Genomic DNA, 25483 nt, shown 5'->3' with positions numbered 1-25483 from the left:
GATTTTCCGTTTGGATACGTGATTTTATAAAATATGTGGCTTACTTTGTCCAAGATTGAATAGGGTCCTGCAAATTTGGGGGAGAGGCACGAGCTGGGGTAGTATAACGTGATCATTATTTGCTGTCCGACTGTATACTCTGTCGGGTCGTCTGTCTTATCAAAGCAGGCCTTACTCTGCTTTTGTTTGACGCCTAGTCGAACAGCTGCAGCGAGCTGTGCTCTCTAATATTCTCTACCATGTGCTGGACTGCTCTCTCATGGGTCAGGGTGGTGACTGCAGGGCTGGCCAGATCAAGTCTGAATAAGTATTCGGTACCCTTCATGGGTCGTCCGGTCATGAGGATATGGGGGGTATATCCTGTAGAGCTCGACACTGTGTTCCGAATTAACATCAGTGTGAATGGGAGCACTGTGTCCCATGTCATGTTGTGCTGCTGCACCATTTTTCTAAGTGTGGCCTTTAGTGTCCAATTCATGCCCTCCACAATGCCATTGGACTGCGGGTGATAAGCAGGTTATAGGCAATGTGGAAATTTTGTTTAATCCCAAATATCGTCATCACATTTTTCATGACCCTTCCTGTAAAGTGGGAACCTTGGTCCGACTCAATACTACGGTAGAGTCCCCATCTCGTAAAAATTTGCTCTGTTAAGATCTTTGCCGTGCACTTGGCTGTATTTGTTCTCGATGGGAACGCTTCGACCCATTTCGTAAATGGGACTATCACCACTAATACATACTTGTATCCATTTCTGCAGGGGAGAAGGGGACCAATATAATCCAATTGAAGGTTTGTCCATGGGCCATTTACAGGGCTGGTGTGTCATAGCTGGGCTTTTTTCACATACGTATCGAGGTTGGTTTGAGCACAAATTAAACAGTTTTCGGCATAATGGGATACGTCGGTTTTCAAATCAGGCCACCAGCAGAGGGTCTGAGCTGGGCAAGGGTGGATTCAATCCCTTGGTGTCCATGTCCGTCATGGAACTTACAAATGATCTCATTCCTGTCCTAGGTGGGGACTACATAAATTCCATCTTTTAAAACGATCCCCTCATGGACCGTCAAGAATTCCTAAACTTTTCATAGGGAGCTGGGAAGTTTCCTTTTAAAATTTCATTTAATGCCTCGTCTTCCTTTTGTGCCTGAGCTAAGTCTTGGATGTTGGTCTGTGAGACCTGAACTGCGTGTACTGGGGCACTCTCGGGGGTTGCCAAAAGTGGCCATGTCGGGAGCCTGCCTTCGCAAGGGCGGCAGCTTTCACGTTACCGGGTGGAGAGGAACGATGGTGACTTCTTACTTTAACAGTGCCATATTTCCTGCCTTTAGCTGTCTGAAGGATATGTTTGAGCAGTGGGGCTGAGGGTAGAGGTTTTCCGTTGGCGGAAATAAATAATGTCAATTCCCACAGGGGTAGGAATTCTGTTGGGCTATTGCAGATGTACAAACTGTCCGAATATATGTCTGCAGGGGTTGCGAACGAATCGGGGTGCTGGACAATGTAAGCAATGGCTGCTAACTCGGCTGTCTGTGAACCTAAGTGTCCAGGCAACTTTAAAGCTATCTCTTCTAAAGCGCGTCCCTGCGCGTCCTCTACATAAATACCATAGCCTGTTATCATTTTTCCCTCAAGGACTGTGGAAGAGCCATCTTCGTAAATTCTCAGTGCTTTGTCTGTGGGCTGGGGTCCGATACCTGTCTTTCTTGGTGCCGACTTGGGAACAAAAGGCCTGTCCTGTGCTTGGGGGCTATGATCTCGCACTCATGTGCTGTTCCTGCATAGTGCAAATTATCGGCCAGAATCGTGTGCGTTTTTGTCCATTTTACAGTGATGTCGCATCCCTGTAGGGGTAGAGTCCATCGTGCTGCTCGGATTTAGCTTACTGTGCTTTCTTTTAGTCTGCCGTCCAACAAAAGCTGTGTTGGGGTGTGCTCGATCAAAATGGTTACTGGGTTGAGTCCGGTTATGTACGAGAAGTACTGTACCATCCAGAAAACTCATAACAGATTGAAAATCCTTGTTCCACCGGATCTAAGACTCGTGAGGCATAGGCTACGGCTCCTAGACGATCGTGCCTTTCCTGCAGGAGTACGACCGAAAGGGTTTGGTCTGTGGTCGCTACCTCTATCGCGTGTGGGGAGTGTGGATCTGGGACTTGCAAAGCGGGGGGCTGTGCTCAGGACGCGTTTTAATGCATCCACGGCATCCGTGTGCTGTGGAAGCCATTTCCATGGGGCCTGCTGCTTTAGGAGCTCAGAAAGTGGGGCTGCTTTTGTGGCGAATCCGTCTATGTGGTTCCTACAATATCCAACCAGCCCCAAAAATGACCGGAGTGCTGTAACGATTTGGGGCAAGGGCAAATTTACAATGGAATGAATGCGTTTGAGTTCTATTTCATGCTTTCCATGCGTGATGACCGTACCTAAATATGTGACTTGTTCCTGAAGGATTTGGGCTTTCTTGGGGTTAATTTTGCATCCAATCATTGTGAGCAGTTCTAATAATTTAGAAAGAAGCGAGATGTGCTCTCCCTTGGTGTCAGTCTGTCGGAACAAGTTGTTCACATACTGAACAAGGCATTCAGGGTGGGAAAAGTTAAATAATCCGTTTGCCAATTGTCTGTGAAAGGTGGTGGGGCAGTTGTGGAAGGCACGTCCACGTGTACTGCTGTCCCTGGAAGGTGAACGCAAATTTATACTGGCATGCTTTGTCCAGTGGTATGGACCAAAAGCCATTACTGATATCTAACATGGAAAATAATGTAGACTGGAGTCCCTGCCTCAACATGGTCTCGGGACTCGTGGCAACAGTGGGGGCTGCTAGGGGAGTCACATTGTTCAGTTCTCTGTAGTCGATGGTCAGTCGCCATGATCCATTGGATTTTCTAACTGGCCAAATCGGGGCATTATTTGTTGATGCAACAGGTTGAATCACGCCTTGATTCAGTAAACTTGCCTTGGCTAGCTCTCCCTTGGCTTGCTGGGAAAAGTTGTACTGTTTTGGGGCTTGGGATCGGGACCTGTAATGTTTACTACTACTCCTGGGATTTTGCCGCAGTCATGCCTGTGCTGGGCAAATGCTGCCTTATGTCTTTTAAGACCTCTCTAACCGCTTTGTCTGTGGTAATGGTTTGTGGATCAAACCGGTACTCTCCTACTGAGCTGATTCTTTGGGCATAATCTCCTACTGTGAGCGTGGCGGGGGCTCGTGCTGTTCTAGCCATTTTCCATATGCATCGGTTGACTGGGTCAAATGGAAGGTTGTGTGTACTCATGAAATCGATGCCTAGGATGTGTTCTGCTGCCTGGGGCAAGTCTACTAAAACAACCAAATGTTTTGTTTTGATATTATCGAGCTGTACGTCCACAGGGGCTGTGATGTGTCCCTGTTGGAGGTGACCTGTAAAGTCACTAAGGGTAATGGTATCCGCAGTGGGGCATATCTCTTTCTGGTACATTATGGAGGAGTTTAACGTGGTTTAGGACCCTTCTGTGTCCCAAAGGAACTCGACTGGGTGTCCCTGGACTGTGCCTGCAACGACCGGTCTTCTGGACTTATCTCAAAGGGTATCGCAGACCCAAGTTGGGGAGCCCGAACACCGTCAATCGGTGCCATTCATGGCCGAATTATCTGGTCGTGCGCTAACACTGTGAATGGGTCGGGTATTGTTTCTGGGGGGGGGGGGGGGGGGGGGGGGCGTTTGGGTGCTGATTCCTTTGCTGCTTCGGGGGGGGCTTGACATTCTTGGACGTAATGTCCTTTCTGTCCACAGTTATAATATTCTTGTGTCTTGGGGTGCTGCGCGCTACCTCTGCCTTCATTTACCCATGCGGGGTCTTGGTGTACCCTTACTGGATTCATTGTGGCGTCTACTCTCTCATGCTCTGTCTTTTTCTGTACAGACTGTTCCCAAGCTCTGGACAATCGTTTCAGAACCCACACTTCATTGTGTGCTGGGTCTGAGGGGTCGTAACTGGCACATGCCTTCTGTCCTGCCTCTGTGGCATGGGATACTAGCGTACGGGTCCATTTGGCCGTATTGTCTGCTGATAAATGGGCGCGGGCTAACTCGCCAAATACAGCAGTAAAATGGATCCACAGGCATCCAGCAAACGCTGTTGGTTGCGCTCCCTTTTTCTGCTTGCATCGGTTGAGTCCGTCTACTGTATCTCCTCTATATCCTATGGCGTCTAAAATGGCCGTTTTCATTTCTTGGCGGCTATCTCCTCCTACATTTTGTGGGTCGGGAAGGGCTGAACTAACTGAGGAGTCTAAGCACATAACTATGAGCTTTACCTATTCTGGCTCATCTAAACTGTACATGAGGGTTTGTTGTTTCACTAACTCGAAAAAGTGACGTGGGTCCGATGTGGGGTGGAAAGTATCTATCTTCTCGCGGGCATCTTGTAACTGGGTGATAGATAATGGGGTGGTGTACACGAAATCAGGTTGGCCTTCCATGGTAACCCTGCGCTGTGTGGTAATGGGGTTCATTGGGTTGGCTGCTGCCTGTGCGGTGGTGAGGGTGCTTTTCTTTTCGGGGCCTGGGGGGCTCTATTTTGATTCTCGGTCTCACTTACGTACCTTTGGGTCGTTTCACTGAGTTCCTGCCAATCGGGGCCGTCTTCCTGGTCTAGCTGTGGGCCAAATGTGTCTCTAAACATTTTGAACTGATAGCAGGGATTGCAACCTTGCAATTTGCTGCCTGCATTTGGCATGATCCACCGAACTCTGCCTCTGTTCCATGGTGGAACTGTGAAGTGCTCGGAGGGCTGCCTTTAGATCATCGCACTGTTTCTTTAACTGTTGTAACTGATTCTCTGTCTCTTCTCTTACCATTGCAGCACGTTGTATGTCCTGGTAGGCCTTATCTTACTCGATTTGGAAACTGCTAAGGTGGGTGAGACAGGATTGATGTGCTCTCTTGAATTCATCCATTTCCTTGTCCTTTGCCGCTAACTGCTCCCGGAGCTGTATATTTAATCTCTCGCTTTCACTTAAATCTACCTCTCTACCTCTCCTCAAGCTGCTTGCGGAGCGTCCTCACGACCTCCTTTGTGCCTCAGAGGACACGATTACCATCGGCTTACGAACCTTATTCAAACCCTTCTTCTGGATCTCGGTCAGGCTGTCCCACCAAGTCTGTCCTAAGGTGCCAGGACCTGTCTTTTCATTCGCGCAAAACTCAGACTAAAGGGGCCACCCTTTCCCCTTTAGGTATCTCCTAATCTCTTCTTCCTATACGGGACACTGTTCTGATCTATTGGTCGCTGCGACCTTGGGCTCTTGTGGATGCATAAGGCGTTCCATTGCCCTTATGGCCATCCCTTCTGTCTCCCGGGAATTTGGAACACGGGGAATGTAGCGGTGGTGCAAACACAGGTACGGCTCAAGCTATTTTCCGGTTTATGCAACTCCTGAAAGTTTCACGCAACAAAATCTATCGCGTTGACCTTGTATCCTTTTTTTAGTACGCATGCAAATTCCGCACTACCGAATTCTGGAGGTTTGATCGATACTGGTTTCGCTTGTGGTTTCTTTTTATTTTGCCAATTTGGAGTTCTAATTCAAATGCTTTTGTGGGTTCTCTCGGAGTGACACGGTCACTTCTGGGTCGCGTCCCATCAGATGTCGCCAATAACTGTTGTGCTTTCTTTTACTTTCTCTTTTCTGTGTCTCTGTTCCAATTATGGCAATCAGTGAATTTGCCCTTCTCTCTGTGTTATCTATGTCCTGATGCTTAGAGTCGCCAGGTATCAAATGATACCACCATACATTTTAACCGGCTATCGATCAAAGAGCCAAACACCAGTTAGTTAGTTCAAGGTCAAGGGTACTTTATTTACACACAATTAGTCATGCAACATAAACACTACTAGTTAACTACACCTATCAACTAAGACAACCTGTACTTAACTTTGGGCACCTGGCTTAGGTCAGAAACCAGTGGCCGCTGTTCGATTCTGGATCTGTCGGGTTTCAAGGAGTAACTGGTGCTCAGCTGGACTCATCCGTCTGGTAGCGAGCGTTGAACTTGTACTTGCTTCTGGTGTTGCTGCACTTGGTGATGGCCATGACCGGGGTACCAGGACCAAGAGATAGCGAACATATGGCAAACTCTTCTTATACTCGGGGGAGGTTTTCACGCTCTTTTCGACGGTCCTTCAATTTGGGCCTTACTAATTGGGTGATCCCTAATCACTCTGTTCGATTCCTTAGCCAATAAGTGGACGGGGATCTGGATGGCTGGGCGTGTCCCAAGCGGTCATTGACCCCGTTGTTTGCATTTCCCTTGAACAGGGAGTGGCACCAAAATGTCTGGGACTGTCCCGGTTGCTTGAGTACTAGTCCTTTTGTTTTGGTGAAGATGGGCCATCAAATGCTAATCGGCCCCATTAAAATGCTAATTGGACGGAGTTTTGATATCGTCTGGACTTCTTGCTGACAAATACGCATTTCAGACTCTGAGACTGCCTGAGTTTTGGCTTGTCCATTTTACCCGCTAGAATTTGTGAGTTTCTTCGTACCTAGTTGGAAGTGGCCATCCCAGATTGCTACAATGACCAAGGTCCTCATTACCCACTTGGCTTGTTACATCTTCAAAGAACTCTAACAAATTAGTCGAACATGATTTACCCTTCATAAAACGGTGCTGCCTCTGATGGATAGCGCGCATGTTCATTTCATTTGTTTCTGAGATTGATGTGATGCAAGAAAATCAAGCAACTTTATTTTATGAATACATATTGTACAGTTGATTATTTTTGTTCTATTTGTGTTTAAGGGGCTTGTAAGGTATCCATGGATTTTGAAATAGAGGAAGAGCCCTCTGTTAGCACGAGCATACATCATCGCAGTGATAAAAAAGGGGGATGCATGAAGAGGCTAGGTAAGACAGTTAAATATTTCTGCACAATAAAATTGAAATATTTTTTATGTTATTAATAACTTTTTTAAAAATTATAGATTCTACCTGGAGATTCTTGCAGTCAGCTCACTTTTTCATCTACCTGACTCATTTATTATCCACATGGGTGAGTTACATTATTTGACTCCTTTAAAACTTTGTAGCAATTTTTAAATTTTATTTCAATACATTTATTGTTAAACTATAATTTTCAAAAGTTCATCAAAAATATAATCTAATTTTTTTGTCAAGTCTGTGTTGATTCTTTGTCATGGTTTTAACGGAATCATCGTTGTCTTTCATGTGGATGTGTTATTATTCCTTAGAATGGATTGTCAGTAAAACTGAATTTCTGATCTTTAAATTATCTCCTAATCAGCTGTTTTGAAGTAAAATGTCAATACCAGTTATTATTTGACTTGCTGAAGCCTTTAATTTGTCAACGAGCAAGTAAAGTGAAAGAAACGACACAATTGTTCTTCATAAATATAATCTAAAATGTCCCTTTGTACACCACCGAGAAGGGTAGGTGTTTGCTATTCAGTAAAATGCAGTTTGAAAGGAAATTCACAACTGCTCTGATAAAGAAATCTGATCAAATCTCACCGAATGTTGCAACTCTTCACTGTAACGTTATACTGTGCATACCCTGAAATAGGAGTTGAAAGGTCATAAAATGCAGCAGTACAAAATTTACTCATCATGGAATGCTTTGCTTTATCTTGCAGCTTTATCAGTCTCAGCATTAACATTCTTAGTCATAGAATAATGAGATAAACATTCATACCCACAATGTGCCACCATAGCTTGCTGGATGTACCTCTCTGCAGCCACATTCAGAGAGAGCAGTGTTGGCTAAAGGGTGGGAGCAGGTTGTTTTTTTCCCTCTTGTGGTAAGTGAGGGGCAGTTGAGAGTCTTCTCTCTTCCCTCCGGCAAGAAAAAAATGTATGTTAAAAATCTAAGAGTATTACAATGCGGTTGCACTTTGTTCTTCAGGGCGATCGCATGTGGCATTTTGCTGTCTCACTGTTCCTGGTAGAACTTTATGAAAATAGCTTGCTGCTTCCAGCTGTGTTTGGTTTGGCTGTTTCTTCATCACTTATTCTGTTTGGTGCCTTAATTGGAAACTGGGTTGACAACAATGCGAGAATGAAAGGTATGGTGATGTATTACACGGATAAACTATAGTTTCATGATGAACTTTACATAATTTTGTAGTTCTACATGTTACCATTTTAAACATTTATTAATATTTTCTTTTTTGAATTTCAGTTGTACAGATTGCGCTGGTCATCCAGAATCTTTTTGTGATCTTATGTGCTGTGGGATTTATTTTGTTATTTGTTTATAACACAAAGATCACGGCCCTATGGAATGGTTGGGCGAAGGTAAATATGATTTAATAGCTTGAATTTTGCTTGTCACGGAAAGCTTTAATTTTTTTTTGCAGGACTATATATCTTGTACAGTTATGTTTGTAATTATTATTCATGTTACCACAGACAACCTGAGTTTTTAAATGATGGTAAACTTTGGATGCATATTAAATTTGTCTAGGATTTTTGTTTATCTAAGTAAATTGCTTTTTGGATAAATAACGTAGTTATAATCCATCTAGTTCTATTAAATAGTGGAAATCAACTTTCTAATTGGCTCTGGCAGCCAGGATTGTTGATTAATATGGTGATCATTAAACCCACTATTCTCCAGAAATCATCAATCCTACAATATTCTGCTGGTATTTGGTAAATCTTTTATTTGAATATGAAGTTTACTTTATTTAATGTTTGAAAGATTAAGAAATAAAATTACAGTTTTAAAATGGCAAAAATGCAGAAGTTTCTTGAAGCAGCAGGGTGGCACAGTGGTTAGCACTGCTGCCTCACAGCTCCAGGGTCCCAGGTTCAATTCTGCCCTTGGGTGACTGTGTGTAGTTAGCACCTTCTCCCCGTGCCTGCGTGGGATTCCACCGGGTGCTCTGGTTTCCTTCCACAGTCCAAAGTTGTGCAGGTTAGATGGATTGGCCATGATATATTGCCCCATAGTGTCCAAAAGGGTAGGTGCGGTTACTGGGTTATGGGGATAGGGTGGAGGTGTGGCCTTAAGTAGAGTGCTCTTTCCAAGGGCCGGTGCAGACTCGATGGGCCAAATGGCCGCACTGTGAATTCTATGATTCTAAGAACAAAAGCCATGAATTTACATATTCATGTTGTAGGCATGATCCCATAATGAGGATTTGTGGCAACAGTGAGAAGAGGATTGTGGATTGCACTGGAGAGAAGTGCAATAGTTGTATTTGTGTGGCCTGTTATATTTATGTGTGGAGTGGGAACTGGTTGTTGGACTGGGAACTGTTGTAAATGATTATAAGCTTAGTCAGAATTTTAATATGTTGGGCTGGAGTCTCTGGTCCCCCATCCACGTGTTTCTTGGCGGTGAGTTGTTCACTGGTGGTGGGATTCTGTCATCCCACTGCTTGTCAATGGAATTTCCCATTGAAGCCACCCCATGCTGCTGAGAAACCCAATGGCGGGGATGCGCTGCCAGCGGGAAACGAGAATCCCAAAGGCTGGAGAATTCGGATCTATACGATGGGATTCTCCGTAGGCGGGATCCTCCGCCCTCCTGGCAGTGCACCCACGTCTGCACTTTCCCGATGGTGTGGGGTGGCCCACAATGGGAAACCCCATTGGCTGGCTGCGGGAACAGAGAATCCTGCTACTGGCGAGGATGTGCCGTGCCGGAAAATGGGTCTGGCGGGATAGAGAATCTCGCCCCAAGTTTCACTCAATGAAGCGATAAGGCATATAAATATTTGGGACAGTTTGGAAGCATTGAGAGATAATAGAAAGAGGAAGGGACAGACACAGGTTGGTGGAGGGGATGGTGGTAATGGAGAAGGAAATCCGTAAGCCTTTTCCTTCCTCTTCTAAAGATGATATGGAGTTTCTCAGCACCAAAATAGGGAAACATTTGTTCTTTACAGGTCTAATGGCTATTAAGACCCAGAAAGCATTTAATATAAGCTTGTTTTTTCCCTGTGGTGTCGGAATAGAAGAGCTGTGGGGAAGACAAGAACGGGCTGTCAGGAGGGGGCAGTGTTGGAACTAGGTGGGTTGCAGGAAAGGACTGTCAATGGGGTTATAAAAAAAGTCTCTGTTATAACCCCCATGAAACCCACAGGGATGATCAGATTGATTGCCCCATGGGGCTCGTGGAGTATGAGCTCCTCCGCTGAGGGGCGGAGGCCCGACAGCAGATTTGTTAATTCCCCAAGATATTAGCTGGCCTAGGAACCAGCATCTCAGGATGATCCTGGCTGGTACTTGGACTGTTGCTTAGTTGCTGTATTTCCTGACTGAGTCGGAAATAAACTACTTTTTACTCAACATTGTCCCCTCTTTGACTACAATAGTCACCTTGGGGGAATAAAAAAAAATATTACTGATGTGCCATCAATGAATACAAGATGAGTAGTGAACAAAACTGAGGCTTTAATAAGCTAAACAGAAAGTCTCCTGGCTTCTGATCCTGAACTGGGGCAGGGCCGGAGGTCAACCACCTTTATACCGAGCCCGAGGGGAGGCGGAGCCATCAGGCAGTGGTTTACCACAATACATGTAGTACAGTAACAGTTTACCACAATACATATGATATAATAACAGTGGTTTACCACATTCCCCCCATGTTTAAAAAGAGTCCAGTGGGGGTGAAGCGGACTTAAAGGTTAAGTCTGTTGGGGACCTTGACCGTCCGCCGTGATCGCCTCAGTCCCGGCTATGGTGTGGACACTGGTGTCGAGACCTGCGCGTCAGGGAGCGTGTTGTCAGGGCATGAGATGGCAAAGGGGAATCTTGAGTACTCGTCAACAACGTTGAGGAAGTACACGTTACGGTCAGTGGAGGGGAGGGGCCCTTTGAAGTTGATGCTGAGGCGCTCAAAGGGACGGGAGGCCTTTATCAGGTGCGCTCTGTCTGGCCGATAGAAGTGCGGTTTGCACTCCGCGCAGAACTGGCAGTCCCTGGTCATGGTCCTGACCTCCTCGATGGAGTAAGGCAGGTTGCGAGCCTTGATAAAATGAAGAAAACAGGTGACCCCTGGGTGACAGAGGTCATTGTGGAAGGCCCAAAGTCAGTCTACTTGTGCGTTGGCACATGTATCACGGGATAGGGCATCTGGGGGTTCATTGAGCTTCCCAGGTCGGACAAGATATCGTAGTTGGAGGTGGAGAGTTCGATCAGCCACCTCAGAATCTTGTCGTTCTTGATCTTGCCCCGCTGTGTATTATTAAATATGAAGGTAACAGACCATTGGTCAGTACGGAGAATGGCTTGGGCTTCCTTTTCGACGGAGCTGTGTCGAATTTCAGAGGCATGGAGGGTACGGGAGAAGAAAGCCACAGGCCTGCCCGCCTGGTTGAGGGTAGCAGCCAGGGCAAAGTCCGACGCATTGCTCTCCACCTGGAATGGCATCACGGCTTTGGCAATATCTGCCTTGATGTGGTTGAAGTCCAGGTGGGCTTCAGCCGTCCGGGTAAAATGGTGGATTTAATGAGTGGACGGGCCTTGTCCGCATAATTGGGGACCCACTGGGCATAGTAAGAGAAGAGCCTCAGGCATCACTTCAGGCTCTTGGGGCATGGGGTCGGGCACTAGGACTCCGTTTTCCACAACGTAGCCAAAGATGGCTAGGCGGGTTGTGCGGAAAATGCATTTATCCTTATTGTATGTGAGGTTAAGGAGCTTAGTGGTGTGGAGGAAATGCCTGAGGTTTGTGTCATGGTCCTGCTGGTCATGGCTGCAGATGGTGACATCTAGGTACGGGAACGTGGCCCGCAGCCCGTACTGGTCAACCATTCGGTCCATTTCCTGCTGGAAGACCGAGACCCCATTCATGATGCCGAAGGGAACCCTGAGGAAGTGGTAGAGGCAGCCATCTGCCTCGAAGGCAGTGTATTGACGGTCCTCAGGTGGATAGAGAGCTGGTGGTACGTGGACCTCAAGTCAACTGTGGAGAAGACTCGATACTGTGCAATCTGATTGACCATGTCAGATATGCGGGGAAGGGGTACGCATCGAGCTGCGTGTACCGGTTGACGGTCTGACTGTAGTCGATGACCATCCGGTGCTTCTCCCCAGTCTTGACGACCACCGCTTGGGCTCTCCAGGAGCTGGTACTAGCCTCAATGAACCCCTCTCGTAGGAGTCGCTGGACTTCCGACCTGATATAGCCCCTGTTCTGGGCACTGTATCGTCTGCTCCTCTTGGCGACGGGCTAACAGTCCGGAGTGAGGTTAGCGAAAAGCGAGGGTGGGGCGACCTTAAGGGGCCCGAGGCTACAGACGGTGAGGGGGGGGCAGGGGTCCACCGAACTTTAAGGTAAGGCTTTGGAGGTGGCACAGCTGAGGAAGGCAAGGGGAACAATCTATGAGTATGGGGAGAAAGTGAGTAGAATGGTGGCACACCAACTGCGAAAGAGGGAGGTGGCCAGGGAAATCGGGGGAGTAAAGAATAAGGAGGGTATCACGGTCTTGGATCCAGTGGACTGAACGGAGTTTTTAAGGAATTCTATAGTCAACTATATGAGTTGGAGCCCCCAACGGGAGCGGAAGGGATGAGGCAATTCTTGGACCAGTTGAGGTTTCCAATGGTGGAAGAGGACCTGGTGGAGGGGCTGGGGTCCCCGATTGAATTGGAGGAGATTGTGAAAAATGAAATGAAAATTGCTTATTGTCACGAGTAGGCTTCAATGAAGTTACTGTGAAAAGCCCCTAGTCGCCACATTCCAGCGCCTGTCCGGGGATTGTCTGGTATGGGATTGTCAAGGGTATAGAGGGCATGCAGCCGTGTAAAGCCCCGGGGCCGGACAATTACCAGGTAGAATTCTATAAGAAATTTTCGGAAATATTTTTTTAAAAAATAATTTTTATTAAGATTTTCACAAAATATAAACAACAAAACAATATTAACAAACCAACCATGGAAAAAACCCAAGATCAACACCCACCCAACTACAAAAGCAACTGCAAACAAAAGAAAAAAACAAAAACAAACAACAACAGGGAAAGAGATAACACCCGCCACATCCCACAAACCCATGTACACAGTTCTCCCTCCCACCGAACCAAACCCCCCCCGGTTTCTGCTGCTACCAGCCTATTTCCCTACCGTTCCGCCAGGAAGTCCAGGAAAGGCTGCCACCGTCTAAAGAACCCTTGTACTGATCCTGTCAGGGCAAATTTCACCTTCTCCAATTTGATGAACCCCGTCAAATCATTGATCAAGGCCTCCACGCTTGGGGGCCTCGCATCCTTCCGCCGGGCTACTAGGGACGCAAAGGCCAGAACACTGGCTTCTTTCGCCTCCTGCACTCCCGGCTCCACTGCAACCCCAAAAATTGCGAGTCCCCAGCCTGGCTTGACCCTGGATCCCACCACCCTCGACAACGTCCTTGCTACCCCCTTCCAAAACTCCCCCAGCGCTGGGCACGCCCAAAACATATTGGCGTGGTTCGCTGGGCTCCCCGAGCACCTAGCACACCTGTCTTCGCCCCCGAAAAACCTACTCATCCTCGTCCCAGTCATGTGGGCCCTATGCAGCACCTTGAACTGTATGAGGCTAAGCCTCGCACAGGAAGAGGAGGAATTCACTCTCTCCAGGGCATCCACCCACATCCCCTCCTCGATCTCCTCACCCAGCTCCTCTTCCCATTTACCCTTCAGTTCCTCCACTGGGGCCTCGTCTACCTCCTGCATTACCCGGTATGTGTCCGCAATCCTTCCTCCTCCAACCCACACCCCCGAGTGCACCCTGTCCCGTACCCCACGTGGGGGCAGCAAAGAGAACCCCTCCACCTGCCGCCTGGCAAACGCCCTAACCTGCATGTACCTAAACATGTTCCCCGGGGGGAGCCCAAACTTCCCCTCTAACTCCCCCAGGCTCGCGAACCTCCCCTCCACAAACAGGTCCCTCAACCTCCTAACCCCTGCCCTGTGCCAGCCCAGAAATCCGCCACAAATGCTCCCTGGGACAAACCGATGGTTCCCCCGTATCGGGGCCTCCATCGAGCCCCACACTTCTTCCCTATGCCGTCTCCATTGCCCCCAGATTTTGAGGGTAGCCGCCACCACCGGGCTCGTGGTATACCTCATTGGAGGGAGCGGCAACGGCGCCGTTACCAGCGCTTCCAGGCTCGTGCCCACACAGGACGCCACCTCCATCCTCTTCCATGCTGCCCCTTCCCCGTCCATTACCCACTTACGCACCATCGCTGCGTTGGCAGCCCAGTAGTACCCACAGAGGTTGGGCAGCGCCAGCCCCCCCTATCCCTGCCCCGTTCCAAGAACACTCTTCTCACCCTCGAAGTCCCATGCGCCCACACCAATCCCGTAATACTTCTGTTGACCCTCCTAAAAAAGGCCTTCGGGATAAGGATGGGGAGGCACTGGAACAGGAACAAAAACCTCGGGAGCACCGTCATCTTAACGGACTGCACCCTCCCCGGCAGTGACAGCGGTAACATATCCCACCTTTTGAACTCCTCCTCCGTCTGCTCCACCAACCTTGTGAGGTTGAGCTTGTGCAGGGCCCCCCAGCTCCCAGCCACCTGGACTCCTAGGTACCTGAAGCTCTTCCATGCCTGCTTCAGTGGGAGCCTACCAATCCCCTCCTCCTTATCCCCCGGGTGCACCACGAACAAATCGCTCTTGCCCAGGTTCAGATTATACCCAGCGAAGCCCCCAAATTCACTAAGAATCCTCATCACCTCCGGCATCCCCCCACCGGGTCCGCCACATACAGCAACAGGTCGTCCGCATAAAGCGACACTCGATGCTCCTCCCCACCCCGCACCAGGCCCCTCCATTTCCCTGACTCCCTCAACGCCATGGCCAGGGGCTCAATTGCCAACGCAAAGAGCAAGGTACAGCCGAAAGTACGCCGACCTCCTCCTATTCGTGGCTACACTCGCCATCGGGGCCTCATAGAACAACCTCACCCAACGGACAAATCCTCCCCAAATCCAAACCTTTCCAACACCTCCCACAGATACCCCCACTCAACCCTATCAAAGGCCTTCTCCGCATCTAATGCCACCACTATCTTCCGCCTCCCCTTCCACAGCCGGCATCATAATAACGTTGAGGAGCCTTCGTACGTTCGTATTCAACTGCCTTCCCTTCACAAACCCCGTCTGGTCCTCATGAATGACCCCCGGCACACAATCCTCTATTCTTGTGGCTAAGATCTTTGCCAGCAGCTTGGCGTCTACATTTAGCAGCGAGATCGGCCTATATGACCCACACTGCAGATTTTCGGAAATATTAAGCCCACTCCTGATGAGGACCTTCAATGAGGCTAGAGAGAAAGGAACCCTCCCCCCAACAATGTCACAGGCTTTGATCTCACTCATTCTTAAACGACGGAAGGACCCGGAACATTACGGGTCATACAGGCCGATTTCGCTTTTAAACGTGGATGCCAAATTGCTAGTTAAGGTTCTGGCCACAAGAATTGAGGATTGCGTCCCAGGGGTGATAGAGGAAGACCAGACTGGGTTTGTTAAAGGCAGACAACTCGATACCAATGTCCAGAGACTTTTGAATATTATTATGATGCCCTCAGAGGGTGGGGAGGCAGAGGTGGTAACAGCGATGGACGCAGAGAAAGCCTTTGACCGGGTGGAGTGGGAGTACCTCGGGGGAAACGCTGGGGAGGTTCGGGTTTGGTGAGGGCTTTATTGGCTGGGTGAAATTGCTGTACCAGGCAGCTGTGGCAAGTGTATGTACAAACCGGCTGAGGTTGGGGTACTTCGTGCTTCACTGGGGAATGAGGCAGGGGTGTCCCCTCTCCCCGTTACTATTTGCCCTAGCTATAGAACCACTAGCTACGGCGCTGAGAGCCTCGAGGAACTGGTGGGATTGGCTCGGGGGGGGGGGGGGGGGGGGATATCGGGTCTCGATATACGCGGATGATTTGCTACAGTACATTTTGGACATTGTGGAGGGGATGGGGAGGTTCTGCGGATCCTGAGGGATTTTGGGAATTTTGCAGGGTACAAACTGAGCATGAGAAAGAGCGAGCTGTCACTGGCAGGAAGGGTGGAGACCGTGAAAATGACTGTCCTCCCCAGATTTTCAGTGCCTCCCCGTCTTCATCACTAAGGCCTTTTTTAAGCAGGTGAGTAGGATCATTACGGGCTTTGTGTGGGCGAATAAGACCCCGCGAGTAAAGAGATCGCTGTTAGAGCGCAGTCAGGGGGGGGGGGGGGGGGGGGGGGGGGGTTGGCGCTGCCGAACTTTTGGAACTGCTGCTGGGCGGCGTGGGAGCAGCTGCAGGCGGAGTCATGTAAAGTTACTAGTCTGGGAGCTTTGATAACGGCTCCTTTGCAATTCTCGCCGACCCGTTACTCCACAAGTCCGGTGGTGGTGGCGACACTGCGGATCTGGGGACAGTGGAGGGAGCGTCAGTCTGGACCCCGATATGCAACAATCACAGGTTTGTCCCGGGTAGGATGGATGGTGGGTTCCAGAGCTGGCAGAGGGCAGGCATCAGAAGGATGGGCAATTTGTTCATAGACGGAAGCTTTCCGAGTTTGAAGGCGCTAGAGGACAAATTTAAGTAGCCGCCAGGAAACGCCTTTAAATATCTGCAAGTACGAGCCTTCCTGAAAAAACAGGTAGTGGCCTTTCCAACGCTGCCGCCACTGAGGATACAGGACAGGTTGTTCTCCGGCACCTGGGTGGGGGAGGGGAGGGTGTCGGATATCTACCAGGAACTACAGGAGGCGGAGGAAACCCCGGTGGAGGAGCTCAAGGGCTAGTGGTAGGAGGAGCTAGGTGAGGAGTTGGAAGCGGGTCTGTGGGCAGAGGTCCTGGGCAGGGTTAATTCCATCCTCATCATGAGCCAGGCTCAGTCTAATTCAATTTAAGGTGGTCCACCAGGCACACATGACGGCAGCGAGAATGAGCAAGGTTTTTGGGGTAGTAGACAGCTGTATGAGTTGCAAGGGCAGCCCTGCAAATCATGTTTTTTGGGCATGCCCGGAGCTTCGAGTGTTCTGGCAAGGGTTCGCGAGGGCAATGTCCAAGGTGCTTGACACATGGGTGGTGCTGAGTCCAGAGATAGCGATCTTTGAAGTGTCAGAAGACCCAGGAGTTCAGGGGGCGAAAGAGGCCGACGTCTTGGCCTTTGCCTCCCTAGTAGCCCAGAGACGTATTTTATTAATGTGGAGGGACTCGAAGCCCCCGAGTGTAGAGACCTGGGTTACCGACATGGCTGGGTTTCTCAGCCTCGAGAAAACAAGGTTTGCCTTAAGAGGGTCTACGCTTGGGTTCTCTCGGAGGCGGCAGCTGTTCGTCGACTTTCTCCGGGAAAATAAAAATGTCCGCAGCAGCTGCAATCTGTGGGGGGGGTGGGCGGTGGGGGGCGCGGGTTGGGGGGGGGGGTGATTGCTTCATTGGGATGGTGTTGGAAGACTGGGTCGCGTTCGGTAATGTCTATTTATTTGTTATTGTATATTCTCTTTTTGCACTATGTTAATGTTCACTCTAGTTTGTTTTGTTATTATGGTTATTACTGTTTTATTATGAAATATTCTACAAACCCGTAATAAAAATACTTTAAAAATAAATAAATGGGTGTTTAAGAATTGGGTGTTTATAAAAATAGCTGTAGTGGATGTACCTTTAAGAAATTGGTGTTTATCAGTGATGTCAGAGTGTGGTTGGAACTGGGCTGTCTGCTTTACTTTTGTTTAAGGTTGTTTGCTGCAGGGTGTGGTTAATTTCGTTTTGAGAGTTGGATAGCTGCAGGCAAAGCAAGGATCTCTCTCTCTGCAAACTAAAGATTGTCTCCAAATCAATTGGATGATTTCAAAGTGCTGACTGCTCTCAGTAGTGAATTTAAACCTGATATCTGTGTTAAAAAGAGTATTTTGTCTTATGGATGTTAATAAGGAAAGATTAATGTTTACTTATAGCGTACTGTGTACTTTGGGGATTTATTGGTGTTGATAGTTGTTAAGATGTTTACTGTGGGTTTATAAAGTGTTAACTGGTTTCATAAATACACATTGTTTTAATTTAAAAGTACTGTGGATCTCTGGTGCATCACACCTGTAAGGCAGGCCTGTGTGCTCCACGTAACCACAATCTATTAAAAGTTGTGGTTCAGGTGAACTCCATGATATATGAGGCTTAAGCTGGGGCCTCTGGAGGCTATATTCGGGGTATCGGATTGGCCGGGGTTGGAAGCGGGTGCGGAGGCAGATATTTTAGCCTTTGCCTCACTGATCAGCCGAAGGCGTATCCTGTTGTGGTGGAGGTCAGTTTCTCCACCCTATGCCCTAGCATGGCGGGGGGATCTGTTGGAGTTTTTAACACTCGAGAAGGTGAAGTTTGAGTTGAGGGGAAAGATGGAAGGGTTCTACAATTCATGGGCTTTGTTTATTATGCACTTTCAAGAATTGGATGACATTGAACATTAAGTGGGGGGGAGGTGGACTTTATATGTTGTTGGTGACAATGTATGGGTGGATGGTGGATTCCTGAATCCTTTTCTTTGATGTTGTATTTAAAATGTTGAGGGTTGTTTGGGTGTTGGTGGGAGGAAGGGATTGTTGGCCAGGAGATTGACATTGTATTTGTGACCGATGATTGTTGGTGGGTGTAAATTTGGATGAAAATGTGAAAAAGGAGGAGAATAAAAATATTTATTTTAAAATAGTTACAACGGTTATAAAAGCTATAGGAAGAGGATCTGTGGGGGAGAGCTCGCAGAGAGTCGCCATGCTCTGGGGCCATTTTTTTTGGGTGCAGTATTCCCATATCTCTTCATTTGCTTCGTATCCAGATGTTCTAAAATTATCCAAATGATATTGAACATATTCAACAACTGAATATCCACAGCTCTCTGAGGGAGAATATTCCAAAGATCTACAAACTTTTGTGTGAAGAAATTCCTCCACCTCAGTCGTAAATGGCTGCCTCCGTATTCTGACTCTGTGCACCTTAGTTCTAGATTCCCCAGGAAGGGAAAACATTCTTCCTGTAGCTAACATATCAAAGCCCATGAGAATTTTATATATTGTAACAAAATCTTAGGCAAGTTTTGTTACTGAAAATGCCTCTGTTCACCGATCACTGAGTGGGTACTGTTATTAGCGGATGGTCAGGGTTACTTTCTCAAGTAACGGTTGTGTTAGACCAGATAGCAAATGATTTGGTCTTCTTATATTCCATGATACCAGGTTACACTATTGGCTTTCTCAAGACTGGCAGGTAGCAGATCGCACATTATTAAAATAAACTCTGGTATCTATGTGTTTACATATCCTAAGTGATTGGCTATATGAAGGACAAACCATTATTCCTTCTGCAGATGTGACTTTATTTAAGAAATTGTTCTTGCATGAATTGTGCATTTTCAAACTATTATGTGATTACATAGGAGCATAAAACCATGCTGCAGATATTATCAGGTTAATTTTTGTGCCTTGATTTTAATCAATTGACTTCTTGTTTAACAGATTGTTTGTTATATGTTGGTGATTGCCATTGGTGTGGTTGCAGACCTGGCTAGTACAGCTATGTCAATTGCAATCCAACGGGACTGGATTATCGTGGTTGCTGGAGACAATGAAAAACTATCAAGTAACTAACATAGTACTTTTGGAAAAATACAGTTTCTTGGTTCATTAATCTGGCATTGATACGAATTAAAATGACATTCATACTAATTGCAGAAAAGTCTGTAAATCTTGTGATTTAACGTTTCCATAAAATTGTCCTACTTTCATAATTGATTTTTATCTTTCAGTAAAAATTCTTGCATTCATTCTATAATTTCATTTCATTCATCCATGTGCATGTACTGCAACGACACCATCAATAGTCCTTAGCCTACACACCCTACAAGCTGTGCACCTTAGTCTGTGCATTCTCACCTTACCTTGTGTATATTTTTACATATGCAGCATGTGCTTTCGCCTTCCCCACATGCCCAGTAAGCTTCTCTGCCACCTGTCCGCCATGCTCTTCACCCCTACATCCTGGCTTTAACATACGTACTTTAATTTCCTGTGTGCATGTTCTCTCTCACCATCTAATGCCACCAAAAAAATGTATTTTCATTGAAGTTTTCAAGTTTTTTAGAGTAGTTGCATAAAAACAAAGGAACTCTAACTCTAATTGGGGGACCTTCCTCAGACAAACTAACACTACCAACTCCCACCCTCCACCCCTCACCCTGCTCATCTTCCTTCTAGGCGGCACGGGGGGGGGGGTGGAGTCACAAAAAGCACTCCTCTACCTCCACAAGGATTGTCAAACCATAGAAGATCCTGGCGCGTGGTTAGCACTGCTGCCTCACGGCCCCAAGGTCCCGGGTTCGATCCCGGCGCTCGGTCCCTGTCCGGTGCACATTCTCCCCCTGTTTGCATGGGTTTCGCCCCCACACCCAAGATGTGTAGGATAGATGGATTGGCAACACTAAATTGCCCCTTAATTGGAAGAAATGAATTTTTTCTCAATTTTAAACCAAAAATAAAACCCAGAGAAGATCCAAATATATTTGGGTAGAGAAAAAGACTGCACAAAATTCCGTATTCAACATTTGGCTCAACATAATAAGAACTTGTTAAATCAGGATAATCAACGGTAGGGGCCATCACATCCTCATTATTCATTTTTCATTTCCCTGTAAATCATCTGTCATTGTGCACTGTACCCTCTGGGTGGGAGCCCACCCAAAAGCAACTGCGCCACGAAAGGCAGGGCCTCACTCCAACACTTTCAAGCCACCATGAACAAGTGAGGATTTAAACATTCCAACTCGGCTCTATCATGCAGAAACACTGACCAAGAATTCTTGGGACATACTGCCAACTACGTAAACCAAGAAAACACAGTCTTTTTGGAGCTCTGTTTAGGGGAGAGGGAAGAGTGGGGGGGAGAATCGAATTTCCGGTTTTGTTTTTGGTTCTTTTTTTGGAATAGATGTTGGTAACGTTTCTCTTGTGTTTTATCTTGGGTTTTTATACTGTTCTGCACTTTGGTGAGATGGAGACGTGCCTGTCTGGGTTTTGGTGGGAGGTGCTTTTGTTCTTTGTGTTTTCTTGCTGCTGGGTTTTTGTTGGATGAGGGAACTTGTTTACAGGAGCAGGGGGAGGGGAGCGAGGAACAATGGGTGGGAGACTTCTTGGCGCCAGAGGCAGGGGTCACCAAGCTAGCTGGGTGAGCTAGCTCACGGAAGCACAGTGCAGGGGGGGGGGGGGGGGGTCGTAGTGTGTATATGCTTAGTTTATTAGTTGGGTTGGAATTTAGAATAGTGTTGCTGGGGGGGGGGGGTGGAATGGGTTTTGCTGATGTGTGAGGGACTTCGATGGAAGGTCACTGAGGGGGTCAGGCTCACAGGGACAGGACCGAAAGGTCAGAAACGGACCGACTGGTAAGAGAGATCCTATGAGTGGATAGGAGATATGCGGAGGCTCCAGAGGCAGGGCTATTGAGGGAACGCCGGAAGCTGCAGGCGGAATTTGGTTTGTTAACTACAGGAAGGTCAGTGGAGCAGCTCAGGAAGGTGAAGGGAGCGATCTACGAGCATGGGGGAAAGGCCAGTAGGATACTTGCACAGTAGGTCAGAAAGAGGGAGGCAGCAAGGGAAACAAGAAAAGTGGTTGACGGGGACGGGAACATACCGCCAGCTGAACTCTTAATGGGAAGGCGGCTGCGAACGAGGCTGAGTCTCCTTTTCCCAAATTTAACGGGGAAAGTGGAGAAACATCAGGAGGCCCAACGAAGGGGGCATGATAATAGTCGGCAGCAGAGACATTTCCAGGTGGGGGCACCGGTTTGGGTCAAGAATTATGGGAATGGGCCAACGTGGGTCAAAGGGCCCATATCCTGTGAGGTTTCAATAGGAGGTAAGGTGCTGAAGAAACACCTAGACTAAATAAGGGCAGCGGAACCACACCTGGAGGCAGGCGAATCTGGACCGCCTCAAGCTGGGATAGCCCAGACGGAAAGGATACCCACACCCCAGCCCCAAGCAATTTCTCCAGACCCCGTCATCCAGTCATCAGAGTCGGAGATGGACACACTCGACGAGGCCGCCGCGACACCTTTCCCCGAGGAGCAGGAAGAACAACTTCCAAGGAGGTCGTCAAGGAAAAGGCGGGCACCAATAAGGTACACCCTGCCCACTTCGGAGAACGTCCCGGCGGACGACACAGAGGTGACAGACCCAGACATGCGGAGCAGGAAGAAGCTCAGAGGAATGCCAGCTGGCAGGAATTCCTCGGACCTTGGGGGGGAGGGGTGTAATGAACTCCAATTGGCTTTATTGGTTGGCCAATTGGAGTATGAGCTCCCTCAATGATAGCTCATTGAGGGGGCCCATATAATCACCTGTGTAGGCTTTGTGAGCCAGTCTTAAGTTGACTGGACTGCTAGCAGCACTGTAGCTGCTCCTGTAATATCGTTATTGTAAATAAATATTGGTGTGGTGACGGAACTCCTGCCTCCCGTGGATTACTACAAGGGGTATAATGACTTTGTTTTGTAAAATGTTAAAATGCAAAAATTTGCATAAAAATGCTTTTAAAGAAAATCCTCTATAAAGGTGAAATAATGTTTTGAGTAGAGACTTTTTGTTGGAACTGACATAAGATCACCAACCAAAACATTACTCTGTCTTTTCTCTTTTTAGGCAATGTCAGTTCTGTCCACAGTCTTTTTTATTCCAAACATGTAAATTGCTTTTCGGAATTGTATCCCCGAGTTGTTCCCTTAAAATGGTAGTTGGACAGGAGCTGAAATCAATAGGTCAGCCGTCTTTTAAAAAAAAAAATTAAGGGTCAATGATGCTTGTTAACAAACCAATTGACCTGGATAGGTGCCTTTATATGTTTAATCAGTGAATGGCTTTAAGTCAAAACAGCAACCTCGAGAAGAAATAAAACACTGGTGTGGGCGGGCCGTTTACAAAACAAAAACTGGAATGGAAGGGGGACGCAGCATTCGGGGAGTGCTCTTTGCACATCGGCGGCATGCTTCCAAAATGTTATCACTTTTTCCTTCTCGGACTGATCTCCAAAATGCACCCTCCCACCATTCTCACCGTCTCCTTAGGCTGCCCAGCCAAGTCCTCTGATTTACCTGGGTCAGCATTGATACACCGTCAATAATACACGACGAGTTGAGAGAGTTAACATGAGGCTTTAATACACTAAACAGCAAGCCTCCAGCCTCTGGATCCGAACTGGGGCCGGAGGCGGAGATTTGGCACTGTTATACTGAAGCCCCGAGGGGAGGAGCCTCAGGCAGTGCCAACCTGGACAAGCCCAGGCATGTATGATACAGTACAGTCCAGATAATACAATCACGTGGTTTACCACAAGCATATCATGGCTACCATCTTTGCAGACCTGCCTGCAATCCTAGCAGCATCCTATACTCATTGTGGCATTGCTGGAACTGCTAGAGCTCCTGGCCAATTTGATTAGCCAGCAGTTCTCAAAAGTGGGACTTTCTCCCACTGAGGGGCAGAAGTCCCGCTCTCGGCTTGGTCAGCTCACTGGTCGCACGTTATGTCTGTGGGGCGGGCTTCTTTTAAAGTATGTCAGCTGCTGGCCAACTCTTGCAACGAAGGGGCGAGCAGTACCCCCTCCCCATAGAAAATGCAGCCCATAGTCTAGTCACCTTTGAAAACCTTTTACATTTTAAGCCTTTCATGTACAGAGTTTACTGCTGAGCAAAATTATGCAAATACTGGAAATCTAAAATAATAACAGAAAATGTTGTCTATTTACAGCAGATCAGTCAGCAACATGTAAAATGACAAGTGTAAAAATTGTAAAATGATAAGTTATGTATGCCCATCAATAGTATGTACAGCAAACCTTACTGGTAATGCAATTTTACACAAATATTTCCAAAAAATGTAATATCTGTGCTTTTCATAGTCTAGTGCTGTCGTAGACAAGGAATATTTGTGTCATTAAGGGCCAGAGTATGATCCTAGATATAATTTCACATTTCCAGGAAGTCTGAAATCTGCATTTTGCTGCTTATTAATATAAATGCAATGTGGCATACGATATGTACCCAAAGGTTATGGAAACCAAAACAATGCCTTTGTTTTTATAGGTATGAATGCTATAATGAGGCAAATTGATCTTCTCAGCAAATTGCTTTCACCAATGGTCGTGGGTCAGATTATGACTTTCAGCTCCTCTGTGGTTGCTTGTGGCTTTATAACTGGTTGGAATATGTTCTCTATGTGTCTTGAATATTTGATGCTGCGGAAAATTTATAAAATGACCCCAGCACTGGCACAAAAAGGTGATAAACAGACCATAGAGGAGGAAGTTTCAGGTATGGCATACTATTTAAAGATGTTTGTAACTAAAATGTTACTATTATCAATTGTATTTGCATGCATTTTTCTGTTGGATTAATTGCACTAAAATTATTATATTTAATCAGAAAATGCTAATGTTGGACAGCACAGTGATGCAATGGTTAGCACTGCTGCCTCACAGCGCTGAGGACCTGGGTTCGATCCTGGCCCCGGGTCACTGTCCGTGGGGAGTTTGCACATTCTTCCCGTGTCTGCGTGGGTCTCACCCCACAAACCCCAAAATGTGCAGCCTAGGTAGATTGCCCATGCTAAATTGCCCCTTAATTGGAAATAAAATGAATTGGGCACTCTACATTTATTTTAAAAAAGAAGAAAATAATAGGTGTGATTTTAAAATCAGGTACTGAGTTGTTTAAGTAGGAACAGTTTATTGAAAAACATGTGTTTTGTTGCACTGATTGTATGGCTAATTAAGTTACGACCTATGATTGTAACAATGTCTATTTTGTCATTACATGGAAGGGATCTATGCCTGTATTGCAATTGAGTTGTGGTGTTTAACAACACTTTTGTATTATATTTTCAGTAATCCTACAATGTATTCTTAACCAATATGGTTGCCAGCCCCAAATCACGAATAGGAACTATATCCGTGGGTTCTCAAAAACTCATGCAATAACTTTGAAGAACGATGGCCAGAAATTTATTTTTAGCCATTTCTGCAGGAGTTATGCTGATTTTATGTCAGAAAAGTCACCCAGACGTTTTTCGGGTTTTGTTGTCTCTTAACAGATGCGGTTTGTAGTTTTCTTTCTGCATGTAGTAATTGCATATTTATCAGTTCTGTACTGTATTATCCTCTTTGCTCAAATCAACTTTTCCTTCAGATTTGTCGCTTGGAGGACAAGGGTACCTCAAGTTTGTGAAGTCCAACACCAATTGTGTCTTGGAACTCCTCTCCCCATCTTAACGGTCTCCATATAACAAAGAGCATAGAGATGCTTTGGAGAAAGTGCAAAAAAAAATGATTATCTCATAACTGAGATGGTATAACCAGCAGGAAAACCTGAACAAATTCAGGCTGTTTACAGGGCTAAGAGAGGAGCCAATAGAAGTCTTTAATATTATGAAGTGATTTAGGCAGGCATAGAACAGATCTAAAACTAGCAGCTGTAAAAAAATGGAAGATAGTTTTTTTTAAAAATTGTTTTTGCA

The 25483-nt window shown here is 46.9% G+C and overlaps 1 protein-coding gene across 2 annotated transcripts in view; it reads left to right on the top strand.

Annotated features, from left to right (window-relative positions):
- Positions 1-25483, top strand: part of LOC119961899 (solute carrier family 40 member 1-like) — a 125508-nt gene that overhangs the window by 85149 nt on the left and 14876 nt on the right. Inside the window, exons 2-8 of one of the 2 annotated variants that reach the window (XM_038789407.1) lie at positions 4848-4899; positions 6788-6892; positions 6970-7037; positions 7908-8067; positions 8184-8299; positions 19437-19560; positions 24055-24282. In XM_038789407.1, the coding sequence (XP_038645335.1) occupies positions 6805-6892; positions 6970-7037; positions 7908-8067; positions 8184-8299; positions 19437-19560; positions 24055-24282 (784 nt within the window). In that variant the 5' untranslated portion in view covers positions 4848-4899; positions 6788-6804. Of the gene's footprint in view, positions 1-4847; positions 4900-6787; positions 6893-6969; positions 7038-7678; positions 7804-7907; positions 8068-8183; positions 8300-19436; positions 19561-24054; positions 24283-25483 lie in introns of those variants that run through there. The other variant, XM_038789409.1, reaches the window with a different exon arrangement.

This window comes from Scyliorhinus canicula, chromosome 2 (assembly GCF_902713615.1).
Source record: "Scyliorhinus canicula chromosome 2, sScyCan1.1, whole genome shotgun sequence".
In the NCBI taxonomy this organism is placed as follows: Eukaryota; Metazoa; Chordata; class Chondrichthyes; order Carcharhiniformes; family Scyliorhinidae; genus Scyliorhinus; species Scyliorhinus canicula.
This window is presented reverse-complemented; position numbering and strand designations above follow the sequence as displayed.